Source organism: Anolis sagrei, chromosome 2, assembly GCF_037176765.1.
Source record: "Anolis sagrei isolate rAnoSag1 chromosome 2, rAnoSag1.mat, whole genome shotgun sequence".
NCBI lineage: Eukaryota > Metazoa > Chordata > Lepidosauria > Squamata > Dactyloidae > Anolis > Anolis sagrei.
Window position 1 is genome coordinate 100043132 of NC_090022.1, and position 27831 is coordinate 100070962.

At 39.1% G+C, this 27831-nt stretch overlaps 1 protein-coding gene across 1 annotated transcript; it reads right to left on the reverse strand.

Annotated features, from left to right (window-relative positions):
* On the reverse strand, positions 1 to 22132 carry C2H5orf47 (chromosome 2 C5orf47 homolog). Its single transcript, XM_067463712.1, has 5 exons — positions 20571 to 22132; positions 16599 to 16687; positions 11277 to 11379; positions 7270 to 7319; positions 1 to 5314 (listed from the first exon to the last, which is right to left on the reverse strand). The coding sequence occupies exons 1-5, from the start codon at positions 20974 to 20976 to the stop codon at positions 5288 to 5290; spliced, it is 675 nt and encodes a 224-aa protein (XP_067319813.1). The 5' UTR covers positions 20977 to 22132; the 3' UTR covers positions 1 to 5287.
* Between the last annotated feature and the right edge of the window lie 5699 nt (positions 22133 to 27831).

Consider the following 27831-nt stretch of genomic DNA (forward strand, 5'->3'; position numbering starts at 1 on the left):
CTGCTGGTCAGTGCAGGGAAAGGGTGATGATAGTAGCCATCACCAGGAAGAATGATCTCCACCTTATTCTTGATCTTGAGGAGACAGGGTGACAATCATGAAATCTAATTGAAGAAGATTTGCAATGGAACTGGCATCTAACAGGGACATTGCTTCACTTCAAAATGCCTACTTAATGTGATCTTACCATGAGTATATCTTGTGCATTATGGTAAACAATCTACAGTATCTCAAAATGCTTCCCTTGAAGCTTTGACCAATGTATGTCTTTGTGATATGTTTTTTTTTTGTACATATGAAAAGAATGTTTCACCTTTCCTCATACCCAGACTACAGGATTATTGTAGAGTTTTCAAGAGATTGTCTGAAGTCCAGCTTTGAGCGTATCCTTCCTCTGGCAAACAGCTTTCCATGTCAACCTGGGTAGAGCTCAGCAAGTGAGGCTTTTTGCAGTTCAGACCTACCATTTCTGGTATTTTGACATGATAAAAGTGTTTTCTTGGCTGCCCTCAGTTTTTCACTTAGACCAGAATATAGCTTTGTTTGGCATCATGTAAAATCCTTTGTTCTCATTTTGTATGTTTGCTCTTCTTAGAACATTGAAAAGGGAAAGTGTGGCTTGTGGTCCTCATTGATACCCAACTCCAGTTCTGTGTACCCAAGACCCATCCTAAAGGAAACTCTTGAACTTTGTGATTTCCCTCTAATGGCATCCAAAATGCTACATAATCATTGCAAAACAAGGCCCTTTTGCATCTATCAGTCCATACAATCCTTTTATCCCAAACAGTCAGAAAAAGTTGAAGTGGAAAAGAAAACCTGAATGTATGTCCCTTCACTTCTGTGTTGAAGAAAATACCTTTTGTGACACTGATGGTCATCCCTACCCCCAAATATTCAGAGGGCTTTGGCTTTTTATGTTCCTCTGATTCCTCTTCTTCCTGCACAAAGAACGACAACTATTTCTTTGTTCTGGTTATCTTAGGCAAGGTCTGACAATTTCCATTCAACCGTTCAAAAACAAAATTGAGCAAACAATGTATTTGTCAAAGGAAATAGCAAAGTTACCCAATACAAACTCTCAAAGCAAAATAGGAGACAAAACACCACGTTCTGAAATATGGTCTTGCTTTATTTGTTTTTTTAAAGCCTAGTGCATTTTGCGTCCTAACAGAATTGGCCTTCCTCAGTGGCTTTACACTGAAATTCCAGAAGTCTCCAAATACACTCCAAAGAAATGGACAATGAAGCAAAGAACTATAGATCTTAAGAAACCTACTGTCTTATTAAAACATGGCACAATGGTGGAAAGGGCTATTTGCATGGACAAAACTCTTATACAAAGCTTAACTTATTATATAAATATGCTGTCATTACAAATGTTACAAACCTGCTCAACATCCTGGTTACAACAGGGGGCTAATGGGGAGGCCACTTCTAGCAGCATCTGCACAATGAGCTAGCATGTGCTCCATCTCCAGGAACCCATAAAACATAAATGGGTATTCAGGAGCTCTGCTTCTTTCTTCACCCCTTCCCGTCTTATCATTGTTTTTATCTCAGTCACAGTGCTATACCTTACCAACATGAATGGGTTATGATTACAGAAAATTGCCACAAACTCCTATCCTGGGAAGGGATAAGAGGTAACAATTATGAAGATATGCATGTTAGTAAGTAATCAAGCAATCTTGAAACAAACTTTCAATGTGTTTTGATATCAGTTGAAAAACGCATATATACCAGATTTCAGTTGATGACTGAGATGCTGAAATGTTCAAGCAAAATTATTGAGTTGAATACAAAAACAAATATTTGAATTTTTTAACATGAAATAGGGAAATAACATCTACTAAAGCTTATATATTAATTTTGCATATTATTTGTGTTAGCCCTGTATTCTGTTCCAAAGTCTGAGAACTATGCACAGAACAAGAGAAAATCATTCTATTGTGATTCATCCCTATTACACAAATCAGGATTGTGGCCAAGTAAACACATTGTTTTGTCAAGGCTATAAGGAGAACAGAGCCTTATAATACACGATACAATAGATGATGAGTACAAAGTTTTAATCCTGAGAAATACTTAATCAAAAAGAGAGAAAAGCAACCAGCATCATTTACAAAGTATATGCCAAGCTCTCAAGAGCAAATTTAATTTTCTTCTTTCTTCTTATTTATTCCCCTAATGAAAATATAAGTCAATATATCGGTATCTGCTGCACATTCACATATTTTTTCTCATTCTCATTCTCTGTATTTTATTCATTCATATCTTTCCTCTTTTAAAAAAAAAAAAAAGGTTAGGGATTAGCTTTGGTACCCAGCACTACCTGGATTAGTTAATATGTAACACCATTTATTAGAAAAAGTCAATTGTTTGTTTTTTGATTGTATGAATGGTCCCATTAGAAAATGAGTATGTATGTAAACTACCACTTCCATCATCCCATCTTTGGTATCCGGCAATGCTCGGATTTGGCATTTTATAAGGATAAACATTAGAAATAGTCATTTTTGGTTTTGGATTTTATGAATGGACCCATTAGAGAATGTATAATTTTCTAGGTGAACTGGAACTCCCACCATGTTGGATGAATCACCCCAAACCCTGCGTCTTTTTTATGATGGTTATGTTGGGTCTGTATGCCATGTTTGGTCCAGATCCATCAACAGTGGGGTTCATAGTGATCTTTGCATATGGGTAAACTATAACTCCCATCATCCTCTATCATTGCCTTACAAACCCACAAATACTTAAAGTTGGCCATGGTTGGTAAGTGTGCTAAGTTTGGTCCAAATCCACAATCAGTGGGGTTCATGGTGCTGTCTATATGCAATACCTATCATCCTGTCGCTACCCCCTCTAAGCCCCACCAATATTTAAAGTTGGTCATTACTGGTATTGTAGGCGAACTATAACTCCCATCTCTTTCTCATCTAGAAAAGAGAAAAGCAACTGTAAAAGCACTTATAACTCCATAATAGCAAGTCGGCCCAGAACAATATCATGGCTGATGGCTCTAAAAGCCACCAAAAAGTCCAACAGAATTGAAAAGGGGAAACTTCCTGCCCAGTTCCTGGTCTAAGCCATCCACCAAGGCAACCAAAGCTGTCTCTGACCCATAAAGAGGCCTGAAACGAAACCAAAATAACTTGGGATAATCTATTGCATTCAGGAACCCATGGAGATGAGAGGCCATCATATGCTCCGGTAAACTGCCTAAAATGGAATATTGAAAACTTGTTCATAGGTTAGTCATCACAGTGAGATCCAGGAAGATTTTTTCAGCAGAAATCTTAACATTTACCTCCTTCAGGAATGTTGGAATCCTTTTACTCTCTTGGCTACTCCACCAATAGCTTTAAATGTAAGCTCAACCATTCTAGTCCTCCTGTGATCTATTAAAAATGAGCCAAGTGGGACATGACACTGGAAAATGTGATGGCTCTCATCTGTCTACATCCTTGGCCTGCATAATTTGAAAAGTATTCTTTATACCTGGACAAGAAGAGGGTCATATCCATTGGATCTGTATTAACTATACAGTTAGAGGCAGAATGAACATTAGTAATTTTATTTGGAAATTGCCAAGAAATCCTTTACAGCAGCCTGTTAAATGGTCTGAGTTCTACTGTGGGATGGGCTGCAAAGACCCTAGTTATAAAACATGTTTTTGCAAGAAGGAGTGGTCCCAATCCAGAGCTCAACATGAACTATGATTTGCAGATAATACATGCAAACACATTTCAATATTCACTGGTGGAATGGGACATCATGGATCTATTCCTTCTATTGAAGTGAATGCCATTAGAGGTTGGTTTGTGAACTCACTCCTTCAGACAATTAGGGAATATTGGATTTGGACCAGAAGGAAGGAACTGTCATTCTCTAAAACACATTTCTAAAATATAGTATTTTGCTTTTGGCAACCAGTTGCAGATTACAGGTATCATATTCACAGGAGAGCTGACAAAATCACTCGAGATATTCTCACACAGATCTAAATAGAGCTAAATAAGTCCTAATTAATTCAGCAAAGCTTGCTAACATGTAAGTGGATGTAAGGTTGCTTTCAGTGAAGAAAAATCATCAGATTTAGAATGTTTACCAGACATATCTCCTCACAGTATGTTCACAGTATTAACTGTACAGATATCATCACCAATAGTTTTAAATGTAAGCTCAACCATTCTTTAGGGACTTAATTTGTGTCTGTAAAACCAAGAGCTCTTGGAAAGATATATTCATAATACCTTGTGTCACGAAGCTATAATAGAGAGCCAGGTATAGATACAAGATCCACATATCTTTTTCTACTCCTTTTTATTTTATTTATTTTGAGGTGAGGGGAGATATTAATTTTGTTTTTACTTCTGGCAAAAAAAAAAACAACAACATAAGGATGTGACTGTTTTTAAACTATCTTTTTCTCTCTGAAGCATCAGAAACCATACAGCTCTTTCTAGGCAATTACTGGGAGTGTAGGAGATCCATTTCAGGTGAGTGAACTCTGGAAGAAGATGGAGAACTCCTCTAGTTATTGGTAAGCTACATTTATATGAATAACTCCTCTTTACACCAACAAAAACTGACAATGCAGCTTAATTTCATCATCTTCATATCTTGCTTGCTTTGATACTACTCTGTTTTATGATTAGTATTTTGTATTTCTCACTGAACAATAAAGACAATTGAAAGAAAGATAATCAACTCATTTGCAGTATGGCATTGCAGAACTGTGGATACCATGTTTTGTGTTTTCTTTGTACCTCTGAATCGTATAAAATATTGATGTTTGAATAAACTCTATCTCTGAGTGGTAGTTCCTTTGGCTAGAGTTATTGTTTGCCATCTGTTTTCCTTCCTGCTCCATTTCATGATTATCCTAACTTTGCACCCCACCTGGAAGGATACTGTAAGATTGATACATGGACTGCTAAAAAGACAAATGAAGCCTGAACTCTCCCTAGAGGCCTAAAATTGCTAAAGAGTGACTGTTGTACTTTGGACATGTAATGACCTATAATTTACTGGAAAAGACGATAATGGGGGAGAGCAGGTGAAGAGGAAGACCACACTGCAGGGAGTTTGGTTCTGTCCTGGACTTATTAGACCTGAATAGGGCAACTGATGGCTGGAGGTCTCTCATTCATAAAGTCATCATAAGTTGAACTTGACTTGATGGCAAATAAGAACAATCAGCCTATTTTCAAAGACAAAATATTAAAAAATACAATAATACTCATCATAATAAAGCTTCATTTTCTCATTTTTTAATTTCTCACACCCATCCAAAAATGGCTTCTTCCTAACAGAAAAAGATGAAAAAATATGGTTATAAGTGTCTTGCCTACTACATGCAGACTTGTATCTCATGTTAAAGGCCTAAAATTCTCTGTTAACTTTGCATATTTGAAGGTTTCTTCAGTTCTAGGACATTTTATTTAAGTATATATATGATTATATATATATGAAAACCAGGATATTTTAATCACAAGACCAGGACTATGTGAAACTAGTTTTTGAAGACCCAGAGGACCAAGCCAGACATGGTGCTAAAGCTGTCATTTGGAAGCATCTCAGGATGTCCTCCACTTAATTAATGACACACCCAGAAGAACCCAAATTTCATCATTATTGTAGCTGGGATGGGGTTTAAGTTTCCATCCCTAGCTGCTATTAGTATTAGGGCCAGGGGAGACAAACTTCCATCAGGATTTATGGAAGATTAAGGGTGACAGCAAGCTCTGCAAAGGGAGGGGGGATCTTCAGGAACACACCTAGAGAAAAAAGAGTGAAACCTAACCTCCCCATATGCTGAAGCAATTAATGAAAAAATATTATTTTAAAAAACTAGCATATTTTGCAGTAATGCATTTGAGTGAGTTCTTTGAAGGAAAAATATGATACAAACATTTATACATATGTAGGTCAGAGGATGGGTTTATCTAAATCAGCTTTTTCAACAGGTGAACGTTATCTAGCAGAAGAAATCAATCATAATTCTTTATTTATTGAGCTGTGCTGAAACCATTGCCTATTTATCACATACTGTTCTGAAGAACAGCATTGCTCCAACTCCTTTAAAAGTAGCCTGACATACAGAATTGTAAGGCCCCTTCTACACTGTCATATAAAATCCAGACTATCTGCTTTGAAGTGGGTTATATAGCAGTGTAGACTCATATAATCCACTTCAAAGCAGATAATGTGGATTATCTGCTTTGATAATCTGGATTATATGGCAGTGTAGAAGAGGCCTAAATTCCTGGCAGTTATTTTTTACACTTGTCTGAATAGTAAAAGGAAATCCAATTATGGAACAATTTACTACATAGAGGTATGTGTATGTATAAACATAAAGAAATCTGGAAAAGGTCTCCTTTGCAATGCAGCCAATTAACTGTCCAATGCCAACAGGCTAGGATTTTGCACTAAATGAATAGTCAACGGCATGATAGAATAAGAGGAGGGAAAGAACAGAAGGCTGTTGGACTAGGTCTACCATCTGCTCTTATGATCATTCTTGAACATATCCACAAATCAGATGCATAATAAGACATGTATTCTTACAATTTTCTATGTTTCAACGTATTAAAGATTGGCCCTGTTAGGTATGCTGTATTTCATCAATTCTAAGATGGTATTGATTGTAAGATGCACCCTAATTTCAGTACCATCACCACCAACAAAAATACATACCTGCTATTCTAAGATGCACCTTGTTTTTAGGGCATTTATATAGGGAAAAGTCTCTTAGAATTGAAGAAATACAATATTTTCCTCACTATTAAAGAATATGAAAGGAAACTACACTTTTTGGATCCTGTTATCATCCATTTTTTTTTCTTTAATTTTGCAGTCTGCTCTGTTTTTCTTCAGAATATTGATGCCATATTTAGGTCTTACAGCTATAAAATATCACTTGAGAAACTAGCTATTTTCACAGTCTCCATCTAGGCTGAAATACTGGGAGTTCTAACAGATCATGAAAGCTAATCTTACCCTTTCACCTTGTCCAGTTGATGTTGTCCCTGCCTAACACTACTCTTATAATGCCCCTTCTACACTGCCCTATATCCCAGGATCGGATCGCAGATTATCTGCTTTAAACTGGGTTATATGAGTCTCCACTGACAGATAATCTGGAATAAGAAGATGGTCAAGGTGTAGGGCCCCATTACATGAAACAAGATATAGTGCCATGTATAGTTTGATGACAATTTCATATCCCTATTTTGTCGATGACACAGTTTTACTTACTGCATCCATGCATGAAGCTTCAGTTGCGATATTTTCATTTACATTCCTACCTGTAGAAGAATTTTATGAGTGAAAATAAAAGATCCCTTGCATTTGCACTGAAACTTATTATCACTTCTGCATAGCAGTTTATACCACAACAATACTATGTCTCATCATCTTTAAGAGATAGCACTTTACAGAAATAGTGAAGTTGCACTAATAATCTTGTTTCTATTTTTTTAAAACCTTGGTGTGGACAGAGCTTAATTCAGATGTGTTGTTCTGTATTTGCAGTCCTGACATCATTATTATAGTGTATTTTTACTATTTATCAACTATAGAATTCAATTCAATAGAGGAGTTGTCTTCTTGGTGCAATATTGTGCAAAATCTGCTAATTAGAAAGAAGGCAGTAGAATCAAGGGCTTTCAGCTAAATAGCACTGAATAAGTGAGCTACAATTAAAGCTTTGGAAAAATGAGCCACAATTAGCACTGCAGGCAACATAATGGCACCTCTCAAAAAGATGCAAATTATAGCCAAAGATATTTGCCACTATGTAATTCCTAATGGATGGTAACAGAATGGGCATCAGAAAACACATGGGAAGATGGCAATTGCCCATGGTCAGTCTGTTATCCTGATGTACAGACCAGTCAGTGTTTATAGTCATTAAGTCAATGAAAGAGAAGTGTGTTGTCGAAGGTTTTCATGGCAGAAATCACTGGGTTGCTGTGAGTTTTTTGGGCTGTATGGCCATGTTCCAGAAGCATTCTCTCTTGACATGGAGAAATGTGGACGAAAGGTCAGAAGAGAATGCTTCTGAAACATGGCCACAGAGCCTGGAAAACTCACAGCAAACCAGAAAAAGAAATGACTTTTCAAAGATGAAGGCAACACATCCCTAAAGATTCCGGGATTTGTTGTTGCTTTGGATTCTATTGAAATATCCTCACAGATCCCATAAAGCAAAACAGGAAAACCCTGTAGGGAAACCTCCACTGCATGAGCCTTCATAGCTCTCCTATGGAATTTCACAGCCCTTCCAGAGCCTAAGCCTCCTCCTTCCTTCCTGACTCAATGGGAATGTCCTGTCCTGCAATACTGTTTTTCAGCTCAAATAAAATAATATCTCCCATTATCCTCATCCTCCTATTAGCTATTCTCCAGTTCCTTCTCTGCTAGCCACAGGCATCTCCCCCTTTCTAAGCAGATTATCTCCCTCTGTTCTTCTTTTCTTCCTTCTCTGAAAGACGCGAAGGAAAGCTGGCCTCCAGCTCCATGCCGTCTTTATCTCCCAAAATATCTTTCATGAGGACCAGAGAGGTGTTCAAGGAAGTATAGACAGCAAGTGGCTGGAAGCCATTGTTTATCTCTGAAGCACCTCTAAGCATGTATCATTTTTAGAATTTCAGGGTGGGCATGTGCCTAGAGTTAGAAGGCATTTTTGACTCCTCCTGGCCCCCAGCTGGCCCTATGAGATGTGACATTTTGAGTGGCCATAAGTAATTTTAGATACTTTCTGATTCTTTTTAAAGATCAGAAAGTATCTAGTCTAGATCTAGGGAAGTAATGCTACCCCTCTATTCTGTTTTGGTTAGACCACATCTGAAATATTGTGTCCAATTCTGGGCACCACAATTCAAGAGAGATATTGACAAGCTGGAATGTGTCCAGAGGAGAGCGACTAAAATGATAAAAGGTCTGGAGAACAAGCCCTATGAGGAGCGGCTTAAGGAGCTGGGCATGTTTAGCCTGAAGAAGAGAAGGCTGAGAGGGGATATGATAGCCATATATAAATATGTGAGAGGAAGCCACAGGGAGGAGGGAGCAAGCTTGTTTTCTGCTTCCCTGGAGACTAGGACGCGGAACAATGGCTTCAAACTACAAGAGAGGAGATTCCATCTGAACATGAGGAAGAACTTCCTGACTGTGAGAGCCGTTCAGCAGTGGAACTCTCTGCCCCGGAGTGTGGTGGAGGCTCCTTCTTTGGAAGCTTTTAAACAGAGACTGGATGGCCATCTGTCAGGGGTAATTTGAATGCAATATTCCTGATTCTTGGCAGGGGGTTGGACTGGATGGCCCATGAGGTCTCTTCCAAATCTTTGATTCTATGATTCTATGAAAGTTTTTGTTTTACTAAGGGAAAGGTCTTCTCCACCCAATCAAATTAAATTCAGATTCCAGAGGTAAAGAGCCACAGGGGATCTTCCACCATACCATATGCACCTTGCAGGCCACACAGTCCCTGAATTAAATAAACAAATTAAGAAACCATAGTTATTACTGGGGTAGGCAGAGGCAGAAGCGTCTCCCAACAAAGTCATGCCTGTGAGCACAACACTGAATCCCTTTGTAACAGAACTTTTTAATAATTAGCTGAATTTCACCATTAGATGCCGACATCTCTGGCTCCTCTGAGGAAGTTAAATGTGAGCTTAATGCCCTAATCCTGTCCTCGGGCTGCAATCCTGTGTACATTTACATGAATTACAGAGGGATTTATGTCTCAGCAAACATATACAGCATTTCATTTTAAGTGTTTGTACTGGCATAACATAACAATTGTGGGTTGGGTTATTTTTGATGCCGGTATACTTAAAGGCAGTTTGTAACACAGGACTTCCTTGACTGATAATAAGAACTTTCCATTAATTAAAAATCTCACCCTTCAAGGTTAAATTGACATGTAAAAATAATGAAGAAACATTCAAAATATCACTGTAGAAACTTCCTACATACCTTGATATGTTTTCTATACTCAAGTAAGCTTCACATTTCTAATATAACTCTTTAAACAGCCATATCGAGGAGGGAGAATATGTCACTTTAAATTTAGCGAATAACACTTAATAGACTGGTAAATTTGTTTTCTATAATGAATTAATCTGTGAAGCCAGAAATTCCAATTATATTTGTAAGCATAATATTGTGCTACTTTGAATTTTGCAGCAAATAAAAGCTCTAAAGGAAACAATATCAGTAGAGTGTCAGTTTTAATTCATACTTCATTTCATTTTCATCCAAAACAAAATTTTGCATCCAAGTCATGACTGGATGGCACATATTCTAACTTTGTATTATTGTAAGTTGCACAGAACATACATACTATGCTTACTTATTTACATACCATGCATGCGCAAAATAAATTTGTCTTCTTTCTAATTCTGAATATACCTTCAGGGAAAATTATGTATCCTATCAACATATGTAGTCCCTTTCATCTTCTTCACTATTTTGAAAGACTGGATTTTGGACAGCGGAGAGTTAATGCAGCTGGAAGTACTGTTGGTGACTGCCTTAATGGGCCTGGCAAACGTGGCCAATGTCTCATTTGTTAAGAAAATTACAGGTAAAAGCAGAATACTCCTTTAGTAGGTTAGACGCATTTTGAGGGGGAAAAAATCTTGCCTTTCTTTCCCCCTTGCCTCCTCATAGATATTAAAACTTAAACGTCTTTTTTTCCTGCAGTTAGGACTAGACCTAGAGGAGTAAACCTGGAGACACTACCAAAGGAGGCCTCAAATAAGTAGCAAGCATGTTCTTCAAATGACAGGAATACACAAGGGCTACTATGGAACATCAGGGCTAACACCCTACTAGTTGTCAGTTGGATCAAACTACTATTTGGATTTATGCAGTAATAACAGCACTATGATTAATTGAACATGCGCAGAGGGCTTTTTCTTAAAATAAAAGAGGTTGGTAAACATATCTCATTTTGTTTGTTTTTAATTGTGATGCACCAGGTATGCGAAAACAGTTGCAAAGCAGGGATACATTGAATCTGACATGGAGGAAGATTGTAGAAATTATTTGCAAGTTTAAGTCTCTAGAACGGATTCTCAGTCTTATGGTCTGAACCTTCTTCTCTGATTCTCAAGGTAAGGGAGGGCATTCTAGAATTCTAGAAAATGTTGTGTACCGAACTGGAAAGCAAATTGGATGATCTTTACACTCCAGACACAGCAGTAGAACCAGGAACACCCCAAAGAATTTACATGTACTTGCTATCTACCACTTACCTTCATTTGAAAGTTGGCTGGAGAGTTTAAGTCGGTTTCGAAAATGTCCATTTTCTTCTATCATCTTAGAAATCACTTTAGAAACTCTGTGCCACACTGCAGACTAGAAAGAAAGGTAAGATGTGTATATAAGCATGGTGCCTTATGCAATTTAAAAAAAATCTAAAACTGACAAAAGTCACCAAACAATATTTTGTTCCGTTGTAACCTTTACTTGTTCCTAGGCCTTTACTTCTAAAAGTGAGGAATTATCCAATATGAATTCTTTCAGCCTAACTAGTAGTCATCTCTCCCATGTCACATTGTTTCTCATGAACAAGCATTTCTGAAACTGGCCTTTCAGTAAGTAAGGTCATAATTTGATGCTAATCCCTGGGGAATCATTTTGTGGAATGCATTATGGGTCTAATATATGAACAAAATAATCTTATTTCTTTTGTTATGTAGAAAAATTCATTTCTCCCTAAAAATATTTTCTGGAGCTTCACCAACCACATTTTCAGGTGTTGGGATACTTACTTAGTGGTTGGTATATTCAGAATTAGAAAGAAGACAAATGTATTTTGCGCATGCATAGTATGTAAATAAGGCAATAGGCTTGAGCAAACTTTGTCTATCCAGGTGCTTTGAACTTCAACTTCTACAATTCCTAACAGCCAACACCTGGAGGGTCGATGTTTGCCCATGTCTGGATAATACTGATACATGGATGGTTTCTGTGTGGCCTGCAACCTTCAAAGCTCACATGTACTTCAGTCCCATTTCCCCTTTCTCCCTCTTTGCCCCAATATTAATCTTTATATAATTTCTATTCATACTTACTTTTTTATTTAGGAATTGCCAGCCTTAGGATCTTGCTCTTTATTATTTTTCTAAATTATTTATGCCCTTAATCAATGTTAGATTATTTTAAATGCTTTCCTCTCATCTGTACAAACTGGAATAACTAGATGTAGTTTGCTAATAGGAAAAATGGAACTGTGAAAAAAGACTGTAGAGGAGAGGATCCTTAATAGTTAGGCAGAATTTCAGCTTAGCTCTCTGCCAAGGAAAAGGTTTGAGTAATTCATTCTCTTGTTATATTAAACCAAGTGGTTGCTCTAATACAGTGGTTCTCAAAGTGTCCTTTACAAAGCCCTTGGAGCTTCATGAAACAGCCAATAAAAAAACTCGCATCTAGTCATGCAACAACATGTGTATTTTAACTGTTTGTTTTCTACTTGTAGGAGAATCAACTTTTTGCATGAACAAAGTAAAGCAGAATGGAACATCAAAGTAAGTGTTGTGGACTATAGTTTCTTACACAATGCAGCCAGTGCCAAGAGACTGCTGGAAAGTTAGGCACTTTCCGGGCTCTCATTATGGCAAGTAAATGTGTGTGTGTGTATCTTTAGAAGAATCATTACGTAACGAACATGTAGCCAGTGTGGTGTAGTATCCAAGTACTTGTGGATGTTTATGACAACAGGTGTTTATTTCCTCACACTGACATAAGCAGATAGTGCGTGCATGTTAACAATACAACTCCTAGGATGGACCTTAAAGGACAAAGCAGAATCTTATCTTTAACCACTGTATCTGAAAACTGGTAAACACATCAAAAATGAAAAGTCAGCTTGCATACACTCAAAACCAGAACAACACAACCAAAATTGCTCCTCTGTGTTACATTCAATTATGTGTATTGAATTATAATCACAGAAAGTGGCTGAAACTTAATGATAATGAGAGACTACAGCTATGTCATGTTTGATGGTAAACTGTGAGACATATTTCTTTTGGAGTTTTTTGCAAAAAAAAGAAGATGGTATATAACTAATGTTAAATATTCCTCAGTGGGTAGTAGTTTTTCTCTCTGGTTTCAACAAGAGAGGAATTCCACAACCCTTCAGGAATTGTTGAGTTGCAAATCCAAGCAATCCCAGCTAGCATAATCAATGAGGAGCAATGCCTGGAGTTTCAATTCAGCAACATCTGGATTCCCAAACCTGTTTTAAATCATGCAACTGTGACATTTGAGCGTATTAAATTTGCTTTTCACATAACAGAACTAATAACAAACCAGAGATTTAATAAACATGTCTGGTTTTCTTCAAGCACTAAGTGAACTTCTGAGAGTATTCACGATGGAGAATGGAATCTGCCTTCTCACTAATCTGGTCCTTCCTCAAATCAAGAAATCCTATAAAGATAATCTAATTTTCTCGCTATTTTCCAAATTTCTGAACTAAGACTTCCCTTTTAAACAAAACAAGTGAAAATATAAAAGTATTGGTTCATTGGGAACCCGTTTATCACCCAGGACCCCAGCACTACATTTTAGGACCAACCAAAAGATTATGAAAGTGAACACGTTTTCATATTCTCTAGCATTCTTTTTCAGGTTAATGCAGATGATGGGTAAAAAGTCAATATTTTAGTCCAAACAATATTAACCCTTAACGAACATGTAGCCAGTGTGGTGTAGTGGTCCCATTATTGGAGTACGACTCTGCAAGACCATGGTTTGATGCTTGCTCAACTATAGAAGCATATTGAGTGCCCTTGAGCAAGTCATACTATCTTAGCCTTGGAGGAAAGTAAAAAAGACCCCTTCGGGACAAATCTTATCAAGAAAATCTTGTGATAGGGTCACTTTGGGGTCACCATAAATCTAAATGAATAACACCAAATATGCCCCAAAGGGTGACATCTAAACAGCAACCTCTCTTTCAACCCAGGCAGGCTTGTAAAGAAGAATACAGTCTTTCAAAATTCCAGGTCATATAGGGCTTTTGTGCCTGGAAGCAAACCAAGAGCCAATACAGCTGTAGGTACAAGGGAATCACATGATCTTTCTAACCAGCCCCAGTGAACATTTGATCTAGCAAAATAAACATTTTTCAGAGGCAACCCAGTATGATTGTGTCTCATCTAAAGAATGGGTGATTTGCTTGCCATAATAATGTAGATGCACTTGATCACTGCCAAAAACTGAGCAATCCTGCATTTAAGATTGCAGGTTTGCAAATAAGCTAGGCCTATATACACAGTGGACTTAATATTGGGCAGGTCCAGAGTGGCAGTATTCCAGACTGGCTATACTGCCCTCTCTCCTTTCCACTATGGGAACAGGATGGAGCTCAGATTGGTCACTTTCACCTATGTTGTTTCTTGGTTACGGTAGTTGTGGCCATAGAACTCCAAAGAACTGCTGGATATCACTGAGTGCCTTTGCCAGTGTCATCAAAGGTAGCATTGATTTGGAAAGGAGAGGGAGAAATGGAGGTCACTGCCCCCCCCCCCCAAATTGCACAGGTGCCTCTGATGACATCAGCAAAGGTGTCCAGTAACAGCCAGGAACCCCACGGACACCACTATTCAGCCCACCTTGAAATGGGCTGCTCATGCCACTATGAAATGAGGGGATGCTCTGGAGTTCCATGAAAACTAACTTTCCCTAACTTTCCCTAACACAGAGTAAAACTGTGTTTTATGATATCAGAAGTGACATGAAAAACTGCAAGTCACTTCTGGTGTCAGAGAATTAGTGGTGATGCCCAAGGGATGCCCGGAAATGTTACCACCTTGTGCGAGCCTTCTCTCATGTTCCCACATAGGAAGCTGGAACTGACAAATGGGTGCTCACCCTGTTCCCCGGATTTGAACTGCCGACCTTCAGGTCGGCAGTTGAGCTGGCATAAGGGTTTAAACCCACTGTGCCAGTGCAATTGTGGCCTTGCATACATCGGGAGTGAGATGTCCTGTGTGCCATGTAAACGCCATGAAACTAATTCTTGCCCAATTGAGAACATGTGGCCCATGTTGGTGCACCCTCTGTGAATGTAACTTTTCGGGGTGAGTATAACCTCATTCAATACAAGTAAAATACTTGCTCTTTAACCTGTCTTGTGACTAGCTATGTCCATTTTTATGTTTAATTACCATACCCTTCTCCAGTACAATATCAACAGTAGTTCAGAATTAGTGCTAATTAGTCCAATTAGTGCAATGTATTTGGATTTAAATAGAAAGGAGATACAGCATACTTGGGACACTGAAGCCCAAGGCTTCAGGTTACCTCTCTCACTCATGTTATGCAAATGTTAAATAGCATAGGGGACAAGATCAAGCCATTGACAATCCCACGGGCCAATGCCATCATGTCAAACAGGAATCCCTCAAAGTATGTATCTTTGCCCTCCAGGAAGATCAGAATCATTGTAAAACAGTGCTTCCAAGTCCCAGTTCCAGAGAGCCAACAGAATCTGTGGATCAGTGTGAGCAGATGTTACAGATTATTTTGTCATGGAGTGACCTTCTTCCTCTCATCCTCACCATGTTGCCATGTCTCCTGACAACACGGCTTGCTCTAGGCATTGGCATGAAGGACAGAACTAAACAGCTCATTTCTCCATGTGTGTCTTTTTTACCACACTTCATAAGCAACACCATCTGTGATTTTCTTCTTTTGCTGTATACAGAAAATATTTTGTGTACAAAAAAGCATAATATCAGGCAGCCTTACACCCCACCCCACCCCACCCCCCGCTTTAAAAACCTGTCAGGGATTCAGCATACAGGATAAAGTTCTAACCTTCTTCCACCCTGTATGGACATTTATTCTGCATTGTGCCACTATCATACTGTATATTCCTCAACCTTCATTGCCTTCAGTCAAGGATGTGGAGACAGGGATGATGAAACACACAGTGAATACATAATACGGGATTTGTCTGCACATTATAGAAGAGAGAAAACCTGGCACGATAGGCTATTTTTGCATCCACCCCCACATACTCCATTCAAATAATGTGCCGTTATTCCTTCAGTGCCTTGATAGCTTGGCTCATCACAAATGATTTTGCACTTCTGTTGAAGCAGACATGAGCATCAGCACTGGCATTTTCTGCTGTTCAAAATATCAATTGTAATATGAAGAGGGGAGGGTAACATAGGTTTACCTTCCAAACATTAAAAAGGCTGTTTTTAATGTTTGGAATTAATTCTAGGGTGAGAAATAAAATACGTGTGTCTTCGAGAACATCAATCAGCAAAAGTGAAATCCCACAAGATAGTGGGGAAATGCCTCCAGATCACCAGACATGAATTCTAGGCCATTTTGAATTCTTAGTATTTCATCTGAAAAATCTCAACTCTGTTCTTCATACTACAAGTATTTTACCATTATCCACAGTTGGGCACATTACTCTTTCTATAACAAGCTAAGATATGCTTAAACAGCACAGCGTACCAGAATGGTTAACTAGCTAGTTCTGGAACTTTATCCAGAACATATTTATGTTTTATTTCTAGTGCCATTGTATTATATTAATATTTTACCTTTTCCTTGTGTTTCCTAATCAGGTTGTTAGCATTTTCCAAAGGAGCAGAAAATTCAAATACATCTCTTCGAGACTCTTGGCAGTCACCTATTAAAACAATTGGATTACATTCATTTAAACTGCTATTATCCAACCAATAAACCTTGGCTCTGAAACTTGGAAGGGTTAAATCAGATCTCACAAGTTTAATTGAAATCTTATTTTCCTCCCTCCACTGCAGTCATGGGGCAAATTTAAGTGGTCATCTCTAGAAAACTACTTTTAAAAAATCAATATTTCATATTACTTGAAAGCAGGAGCTCCAGCCTTCCATAGGTACTGTATAATGCTGTCTTACATAGCTCATCTTCTTTCTTCAATTAGCACCTTGAATTAAAGGAAAGATGGCAATTGAAGTAAGGTGATTTTGAGGGCTCAGTATGTTGCCTGCTGCAAGTGTGAAAGGGCCTTTTGATACTATAGGACAAATCAATTTTTTTCAGGATTCACTTGTTTATACGCACTGTAATCAAGTTTTTCTCGCTATTTCTATGCCAACTGCACTTTTTGTGGTACCTTTGGGCTTAATCCAATGGTTGACCTATCTACAACAGCTTCATTGAAATGAATGAAAAATGTTAATCAAAACTAACCTAAATATAATGTGTTTCAATTGGTCTATTCTAGGTGGGAAAATGCTGGATTTAGCCCAAAACTGAGCAAAGGTTGGCCTTGGGGAAGCTGCAAGTCTGTAGCCCTCTGAATCTCAGATTTCCCATATGACCCTTCTGGAGTGACATTCAAAGATTGCAGACCCTCTCTACACTGTTCCACACTTTAACATGTCTATTTTGAAAAACCAGAACTGGTCATTTTGATGTGTTGGAGCTTTTCGGGATATGTGCACTTCCCATAATGCGCCAGGAACTGAAAAATGACTCCTGGATTTACTGCAATTGGCCAATTGCAATTTAGTATTTAAAAATTAAAAGTGCATATGAAACAGAACTGGATTGGCATGAGAAACTAGCAATGAACTATTTGCCTTTATTCTGAAAGCATATTCTCATCAGTGCCCCCCCCCCCCCCCACCTGTGGAACGCTCTCCCCAGAGACATCAGAATGGCCACCTCCCTCCTGTCTTTTAGCAGAAAAATCACGATCTGGCTTTGGGACCAAGCGTTCGATTAGTGAGCAACAAGTAAAAGAAGATTTTAACACTTATGGCAGTGATTTGACCCAGACTGGATTTTAGACTCTGATTTTAATAGGCGTGTGTTCATCAATTGTTTTAATTATTGTTTTCATATTTTTAGTATTTTAATGTATTATTGATTTTTTATTATGGTGTGTGAGAGGCTGCCCTGAGTCCCCCCTCGGGGGTGAGAAGGGCAGGGTATAAATATAGGAAATAAATAAATACAATATTCATGTTATTTTGCACATTAAAATTTAACTTGGAATCTATAAATGATATAAATGCTGAAATTTTCACAAAAGTAGCCCAATGTTGCATCATATATTGAAGAATAAATTATTTCATTATTGACTTACCCATTGTCCAAAAACTATTTCTAATAGAGTTTAGAAATATATTCGAAATAAATGTAATTGTAGTGTGTAAGCAGTAAAATTCAGCATATGTTGGGGTTTCTATAATATTAATAATTGCATCTGTGGGAAGACTATCAAAATATTCAGTGTCATGTGCTAGTGCCATGCTGACAAAAGAAGCAATACATTACAATTCTATTTTTAGATACCCTGTACTGAATTTAGCAATTCTTGCAAAAAGTAACTTATTTCTCCCTAAATTCTGATCTTTGCACTGTCAGAAACCAAGGAGCTTTTCAAACTTTTCAAAATTCTTTGCCCACCAATGGAAAGATAAATATGATCTAATTCCTTGCTGATTTAAAACTACAAGTGTCAGCATTGTAGGGTTTAAAACTGTGAACACAGTGAAGAAAAATATATACAGATAATTCACGTTGTTGTTGTTGTTGTTGTTGTTGTATTATTATTATTATTATTATTATTATTATTATTATTATTATTGGATACACAACAAGATTAGTACACAGCAAACAAGATCACTATGCTGGCTTTTGTATTTGATCACATGTTACACACTTCTCAAGTGTCTAAGACTGTGTGATGGATCGGTGAATAATCAGAGTAAGGTGGCCTTTTTGCAGCTGAGAGATGGTAATTTTGTTATCTCCAATTGCTTTAAAGTGCAGGCCAAGGTCTTTAGACACTGCACCCAGGGTGTCGATCAACACTGGGACATGCTTTACTGGCTTGTGCCAGAGTCTTTGCAGTTCTATCTTTAAATTCTGATGTTGTGTAAGCTTTTCCAGTTGCTTCTCATCAATTCTGCTGTCACCTTGAATTGCAACATTGACGATTCATATTTTGCTTTTTTCCACGATTGTGAGGTCAGGAGTATTGTGCTCCAAAAACTCTGTCAGTCTGAACTGAGAAGTCCCAGAGTAGTTTGATGTGTTGTTGCTGTTGTTGTTGTTGTTGTTGTTGTTGTTACTATTATTATTTGAAACACAACAAGACAAGCTCACTCTGCTGGCTGTTGTATTGGATCACACATCGGACACTTCCTAAGTGTATAGGACTGTGTGATGTATCGGCGAATAATGCGTGCAGATCCCAGTAAGGTGGCCTTCTGCAGCTGGCAAATGGTAATTTTGTCAGCATCGATTATATTTAAGTGCAGGTCAATGTCTTTAGGCACTGCACCCAGTATGCTGATTCACCATTATGACCACCTTTTCTGGCTTGTGCTAGAGCCTTTCAGTTCGATCTTTAAATCCTCATATTGTGTCAGCTTATTATTATTATTATTATTATTATTATTATTAATATTGGTATTATTACTACTACTATTATTTTCATACCTGTCTATACCTGAGGATCATGGCAGGGAACAAGAGCAAATAACACAACACATCACATCAGTTAAAAGAGCATATAAAAGCAATACTTATTAAAGATCCACCAATAAATACTTTATAAACCGTAATTTAAAAATACAGACTGGTTGTTGATTTCAACAGAGGCCCCATCTACACTGCTATATAATGCAGTTTGAAGCTATATAAACACAATTTAACTGTCTTGAACTGACTATATGGTCAGTTTAAACTCATATATGGTGAATCTACACCAGGCATGGACAAACGTTGGCCCTCCTGGTGTTTGGACTCCAACTCCCACATTTCCTAACAGCCTCAGGCCCTTTCCTTTTCCCCTCAGCTGCTTAAGTGGCTGAGGAGGAAAAGGAAGGGGCCTGAGACTGTTAGGAATGGTGGGAGTTGGAGTCCAAAACACATGGAAGGCTGAAGTTTGCCCATGGCTGGTGTGACTCACCATATAATGTATTTTTAAAACTGCATTAAATGTGACACTTCAAATAGTGTATTGAGCAGATGAGGCCAGAGAGGTAAAACTACATCTCCCATGAGTCCACAGCACCAAGCCATGGCAGTTAAAGCAATATCAAACTGGATGAATTATGCAGAGTAGATGCACCTTGAGCCCTCAAACTTGCTGGCTGAAGAATAAACTGAGGAACTGAAGTGCCATACCTGCTGATTTGGTGGGGAAGCAGGGAGAGGTATATGGTAAATTTAACAAATAATAAGCCAGTAAACAAACACAATAAGACATGTGCCAACTCCCACAATTTCTAACAGTATTGTCGAAGGCTTTCATGGCCAGAATCACTGGGTTGTTGTAGGTTTTTCGGGCTATATGGCCATGCTCTAGAAGCATTCTCTCCTGAAGTTTCGCCTTCATCTATGGCAAGCATCCTCAGAGGTTGTGAGACCTCACAAACTCTGAGGATGCTTGCCATAGATGCAGGTGAAATGTCAGGAGAGGATGCTTATAGAACATGGCCATATAGCCCAAAAAACCTACAACAACCCAATCCCTAACAGCCTCGGGAATCTGATATGTGCTCTGTTCATACCAGTTTGCTTCTGCCTACTGGAGGCCGTGGAGCTGACAGCCTCCCTCTCACAACTCCAGTCTGCATTGGGTGTGCATGGCAGCTCAGGCATGTCTTTGGCTGTGGTGGATGCGGCCTGCCCTTCTCTGCCAAGTGGACGGCTTCCACAGGCTCCCGCTTTGCCCGCTTGCATCTTGGGCCCGGCTCGAAGCACAAAACATGGACTCTTTTGTCCCCGGGGGGAAGGAGAAAGGGTTGCACACCCTCTTCTCTCAGAAATGGGTGTTGCCAGGGGAGCTTGTCCCTCAGGCCTGAGGTGGCCACTGCCATAATGAATCACGGAGCCACAGCGGTGGCTACCGAAATGGTTCACGTAAACAATCCGGAACCTGTTTCGGCCAAAGCGGGAGCCATTAACAGGCTTCATGGTGAGGCGTGAGGCCTAGCAAGAGCTCAGAGAATCAGCCACTTCTCCTCATGAGCCCGAGAGGGAGGAGGACTCAGGGCTGAGCCAATGAGAATGAGCAATGCCCACCCACACTGCACTCGGACACTGCTTTGACTGGCATGGCTCATTGCTATGGGATCCTGGGAGTTCTCATTGGCCGAGAAGGGTAAAGGCCTTGCCAAACAACTCCCATGATTCAGTAGTTTGGAGCCAGGGAAGCTAAAGTGGTGTCAAACTGCACTAATTCTGCAGTGTAGATGCACCCAAAGATGGTGTGTTTTTAATAGTGAATGCAATGCTTTATGTGTTTTACTGTGCCTTTAATTTTTAACTTAAGTATATTCTGTTTGTTGTCCAAAGGCATTGAATAGTTGCCATACGTAAAGCCGCCTTGAGTCCTCTTCGGGATAGAGAAAGGCGGGATACAAATCTATATATAAATAAAAATGTAATGTTCGTTTGTGGGATTAACATAACTCAAAAACCACTGGACCAATTGACACCAAATTTGGACACAAGACACCTATCAAGCCAACACTAATAAAACACAGGAAAGCACATCAGAACAGACTTTAAAAGCCAAAAAAGAAAAAAATACATTACAATGCATGTGCAAAACCACATATATATACACACACAAAACACATATACACAGACTGGGCCACAGCAACATGTTCTGCACAAAACCACACACACACACACACATATATATACGCAAACACACAATTACACAAATATATACTTACACATATATACACACACAAAACACATATACACAGACTGGGCCACAGCAACGCGTGGCAGGGGATGGGCTAGTAAAGTAAATAAATAAAGAGGAAGAGGTGTGAGAAAATTATAAGCTAAAGGCAAAGGTTTTCCCCTGACATTAAGTCCAGTTGTACAGTTGGTGGGGACAAGAGATAGGGCCTTCTCAGTGGTGGCCCCTCGGCAATGGAACGTCCTCCCTAGGGATATCAGATCGGCTCCCTCCCTCTTAATGTTTCGGAGAAAACTTAAAACATGGTTGTTTGAGCAAGAGTTTACAAATACAGAGTAACTGACATAGGAAATGGAATGACTAGATGATGGAATTGGATAAGGTTTTAACAAGGAGACGCAGATGATGCTGGTTTTATTGTTTCTGTTGTGGTTTTATATTGCTTTTAATGTTTTAATTTGTATTTTGATATTATGTGTACTGACTTGTTGTAAACCACCTTTGATCTGTTTGATCTGTTCAGACATAGAAGTGTCCAAACAAAATATACATCAAGACACAATAAATTATTTTCAAAAATAATACAATACCAAAAACAGTGCCAAAACTACAAATGAAAAACTTTTTTTTTTTAAAAAGAGGATTAAAGTAAAGGTAAAGGTTTTCCCCTGACATTAAGTCTAGTTGTGTCCAACTCTCAGGGTTGGTGCTCATCTCCATTTCTAAGCCGAAGAGCCAGCATTGTCCGTAGACACCTTCAAGATCATGTGGCCAGCATGACTGCATGGAGCACTGTTACCTTCCCGCCAGAACGGTACCTGTTGATCTACTCACATTTGCATGTTTCTGAAACTGCTAGGTTGGCAGAAGCCAGGGCTGACAGTGAGAATTCATGCTGCTCCTCTAATTCAAACCTGTGAGAAAATTGTATAAGGAGAGAAAGGATGGGAAGCACAGAAATACACTTCCAACAGCTAGTGTATAGATTTGGCCTGGATGATTCATGTTGCAGCAGCCGTGAGCAAGCAATTTGCTTCCTAGGAAAGAGACTGGCAATCTAACATCAGTATATGTCAACGTCCTGTAGCAAGAACAACAAAGGGCTTATAGAATCACACACACACCCCTAATGCCCACGGGTACTGTGCCCATGGATTCAACCATCCATGGCTGGGAAATATTAACACACACGCACATCTCATTACTTCACCTTTGTATATAATGGGACTTGAACATCCATGGGTTTAAATAATCCCTGGGGACAAATATCAAAGGCCTATCAGCGTTGCTTGCAAGCTTTTATTGAGTGCAAATTACTTCTTTAGAATATTGCTTTATGCTTTGATTTACAGAACCATTTTTTCCATATCTGAACTCATATGTTTTGTAAAATAAAATAAAAAAATCAGTTCCTTCTCCAAATGTTAATTTTGACATTATATAATGGTACATGAACATCCACAGATTTTGGCAGTCATGGGGGGTCCTGGAACCAAACCACAGCGGATACCAAGGGCCCACCATATTGAAATTGAAAGTTGACAGGATTTTCAACCGAAGATGTTCTGGCCATGCATGCACCAAGCCCATAAGAGCAGAAGCAGATAGACAGCAAAAGGAGTTATTCTTTGATTTCTCCCCACCCAGCACCTGCATTGATCCATGTCGTGTTATAATATCAGTACAATTGTAACTGGCTGAAAAAATGTGATACATATTAGAAGGGAGTCTCTTTTAAATGGCAGCATTGCCTTGGCCAATTGATCACATTCAGGCAGCTCTGTGGTTGCCATGGATTTTCCACTGAGGGTTGCTATGCTGAAAAGCTGACATGGGTTTTCCTTTTGTCTATTTTTGTTTTCTAGCTTTTGCTGCTGGTTCAAAAACATTGAAGAGGGTGAAGCGAACTCTTAATTCCTCTGCAATGCATGCATTCATCCAACCTTGGCCTGGATCTACACTGCCATAGGGTGCAGTTTGAACTGCATTATATGGTCAGTGTAAGCCCATATAATGCAGTTAAAATTGCATTATATTCGGCTACAGCGGCATGGGTAAACTTGGGCCCTCCAAGTGTTTCAAATTTCAACTCCGACAATTCCTAACAGCCTCAGGTCCATTCCTTTTCCCCCTTAGCCGCTTAAGCGAAAAGGAAAGGGCCTGAAACTGCGAGGGATTGTGGGAGTTGAAGTCCAAAACACCCGGAGGGCTGAAGTTTGCCCATGCCTCAGCTACAATGACCATATAATGCAGTGGTTTGCAACCTGTGGGTCCCCAGGTGTTTTGGCCTACACCTCACAGAAATCCCAGCCAGTTTATCAACTGTTAGGAGCCCCTCGTGGCGCAGGACTGAAGACCGACAGGTCACAGGTTCGAATCTGGGGAGAGCATGGCTGAGCTCCCTCTATCAGCTCCCGCTACCCATGTGGGGACATGAGAGAAGCCTTCCACAAGGATGATAACAAATCAAAAACATCCGGGCGTCCCCTGGGCAACATCCTTGCAGACAGCCAATTCTCTCACACTAGAAGCGACTTGCAGTTTCTCAAGTCACTCCTGACATGACAAAAAAAATCAGTTTATGGCCAAAACATCTGGGGACCACAGGTTGGGAACCACTGATATAATGCAATTCAAACTGCTCTATATGGCAGTGCAAATCAGGCCTATGACAGTGTTCTCTGAAATGTGGGGAGTTGTTTCCTCATAGTACTAATAGCCCGTACTTGGCATTTAAAAATATTTTTTACAGTGGGTTGTTTATAACTGGTGCCAGCTCACCAGTGAATGACAAAAAACCATTGGTTGGTACTCAAGTCCCATTATATACAATAGCATAGTAAAGTGGTGTCTAATATATACGATGACCGTTCCGATTTGTATGAAGCATTCTCCAGTGTAAAGAGCGCCTTTATCTATTATAGTATAGTTTTTAATGGTCATGAAGAACAGCCGAATAAAAAACTGGACAAACTTTGGTTCAGAAACAAACCATAAGATGGCAGTCTTTACTGTCAAACAGCAGACACAGGAGCATGCACATATACAAATACAGGCAGTTTAAATAAAGCTTCAAAATTTAAAAAAATCTGCGGAAGACATCATTACAAGAACTCCCTTGCAATCCAGGGCAGCAAAGGATTTTTACACTGCAGGCACAGTGCCTTCTTGGCACATGGATACAGCCTGCAGAGACAAAGGAGGATGCTTTGCCATGAGTTTTCTACAGACCCAATCGGATACTCTGCAGCAATAGCCTTTCAATAAAAATGAGATCACAAACAAGCAGTATAACAGCCAGTGAAGCAAAAAGAATGAAATGGGTTTTAGGATTTTTAAACAAGGGCAGAATAACGTTGAATGAAACAAGTAGGTGTTTTTTGGTGGTAAGCCTTTTGGGTTGCAAGCTGATTATTCTGCTGTCAAGAGACTAGATGCCCATGTAGATAAGGAAAAAAAAAATTCTCACTCTAAAAGAAGATAGCGGAAAATGTATTCTGCTTTTCCTTGGACCATTATATACAGTATGCTGAACAAAAAGGAAGGTTTGTTATTTTGTGTGTCTTCAAGTTATCTCTGACCTATCGGGGTTTTCTTGACAAGGTTTGTCATGAGGAGTGCCTTTGCCTTCTTCTGAGGCTGAAAGAGTGTAACTTGACAAAATTTTAATACATTTTAAATGTTCAATTGTTTGAAACATATGTTATGATACACACACATCCACACACAAGGGACAACATAAGGGCTGGGCTTAGCACAGCAGGCTAAACCATTGTGCTGCAGAAAAATCCTGCTGAATGAAAGGTCAGCAACTTAAGCCTGGGTTGGGCTGAGCACCCACTGTTAGCCCAACCCAGGCTTAAGTTGCTGACCTTTCTAACAGGTCGAAAGCAACTAACAGGTCGAAAGCAGAAATGCCCAACTAACAGGTCGAAAGCAGAAATGTGAGTAAATAAAATAGATGCCGCTTTTAGCGAGGAGGTAATAAAGGTGCCTTTAAGGACATTGATTGGAGGAAAGTTCCTTGAGATAGAAGATGAAGCGACAACCCCCCCCCCCCAAATGGCTGGAGTTGAGCACAGCCTCCAAGATGCCAGAAATAAGATGGGAAAAACTGCCTTTACCTCTGTTTGTGTTGTCTGTACTTGTTAATTGTATAGTCAGCATTGAATGTTTGCCATAAGTATGTTCTGTAAGCCACTCTGAGTCCCATTTGGGGTGAGAAATGTAAATAAATAAATAAACCCTTTCCCTGACTCAGTGGGAAGCTCAGAAGCATCGCAGATCAATTTCCCATAAAGAAAAGTGCACTTGAGGCTTTCAGCATCTTTGAAAGTATATTTACAAATGAACAGGTTGAAAATCAATACAATGCTAGGAATATAGCCTTCATACTATATGCAACAGACTCACATAAAGTAAGCTGTTTTATCAAACTCACAAGGAGTTTGACAAAACACTCAATTATTTCAGCAGCAAGGAAAGGAGAGGGAGGCCTTCTTGCAGGACACAGTGGTTTTTAGAATTTAAAAAACCCCAGCATAGGCTTGATGGGGACTGTGACAAGGATCTAAAGGAATGTGGTAGTGTATGTTCATAAAATTAATGAGGAGAGAAAGTGGTGGAAATGAAGATACTAGCCATTTCAAAACATTGTTCTTTGCAAATATGTTCACTAACTTATAGTCCTTCATATCCTATTAGGTTTCACAGCAAACCTGAAACTCTTGGAACAAGCACATAGGTCTGATCTAACTTAAAAGACATCTGGCAGCTTATGAAGCAAGCAGAGCCAAGTGTGATTTCAGCCTGTGTAACTACCAACATAGAAGATATAAATCCCCTTAGTGGAGATTATTAAAGCTTGGTTCAAAACCAATTACAAAATTGTCTTCTCTAGTTTCAACACTGGTGAGCATATAGGAGAGAACATTTAGAGTGGAGTAATAGTTGAGGGGCTTCAGTGAGACATGGCACGAAGACAGAACTGATAATCCCTCTTTGGAGCTAATCAGGAGCTCACGCTGGTTGAGCAATCCTGGGAACTGTAGTCCAAAAAAGTAACTTCTTCTTGGTAGCAAACCACCCTTCCCTAAGTAAATTCTGTGCTCATTCTAAAAAGGTTCCAGCTTATATAGATATGATCTCCTGCCTACACAAAACACTTTCAGAGGCTGTGTGCCCATGACAGCCCCTCAATGCCTACACTGCTCAATAAACTGGTCCCAAAATGTAGGGCATTTGTGGGCATAGACTTCTATAAAATGTGCAATACTGCCATCCAAAATAGGAAATTGGGACAGTAGATACAGAGCGATTTAGTACAGAACATAGTGCTGTTGGAATCTCATTGCCAGGCTTTTGGAAAACAGCTTCTGAAACAGCTCTTTTTCTTCCCCAAATTAAGCCCATCTGGATATGCTTGATTCATGCCAAGAGAGTATGTGCTGCTTTCAGCAGGTGGAAAAAATCAATCTCTTTTTCATCTCCATGGAAATACTCGTACATCTATAATAATCTGTATGTCTGCTTATACCATAACTCTGAGATCATGAAACCCAGGCCTAAACATAGTTGCTAACCCCAATTGTCAGGGTAAGATGCTAGCCAAATTGCAGCCATATAAATAAAGATATATATTTTTAAAAAGAAATGGTTACCAAGTTTCCTTTTTCCCATTCAAAATGTTTGTGGGTCTAAGCTTCCCAACTATATATAAAATTGACACAAGTGTGGCAAAAGTGCTATAAAATGCAGTTTTACAGACCGTGATTTTATACATTTTGACAGTTTTGACCACCACACAATCTTCTACTCTAGCCAACAATGTACTCCCACCTATAACTCATTTTTCAATTATTTTAAATTTGCACCTTATATAAACTCCTTGCAGTCCTAGCAAGAGGAGCCAGCATGGTGTTGTACTTTGAACATCAAACAACAGCTCTGGGGACCAGAGTTTGAATCCCCTCTCAGCCATGGAAACCCATCAGGTGATCTTGGATGAGTCACACTGTCTCAGCCTCAGAGGAAACCAAGCCTGGTCCGAATAAATTTTGCTAAGAAAATAACATGATAGTGTTGCTACAAGTCAGAGATAATGTGAAGGCATACAG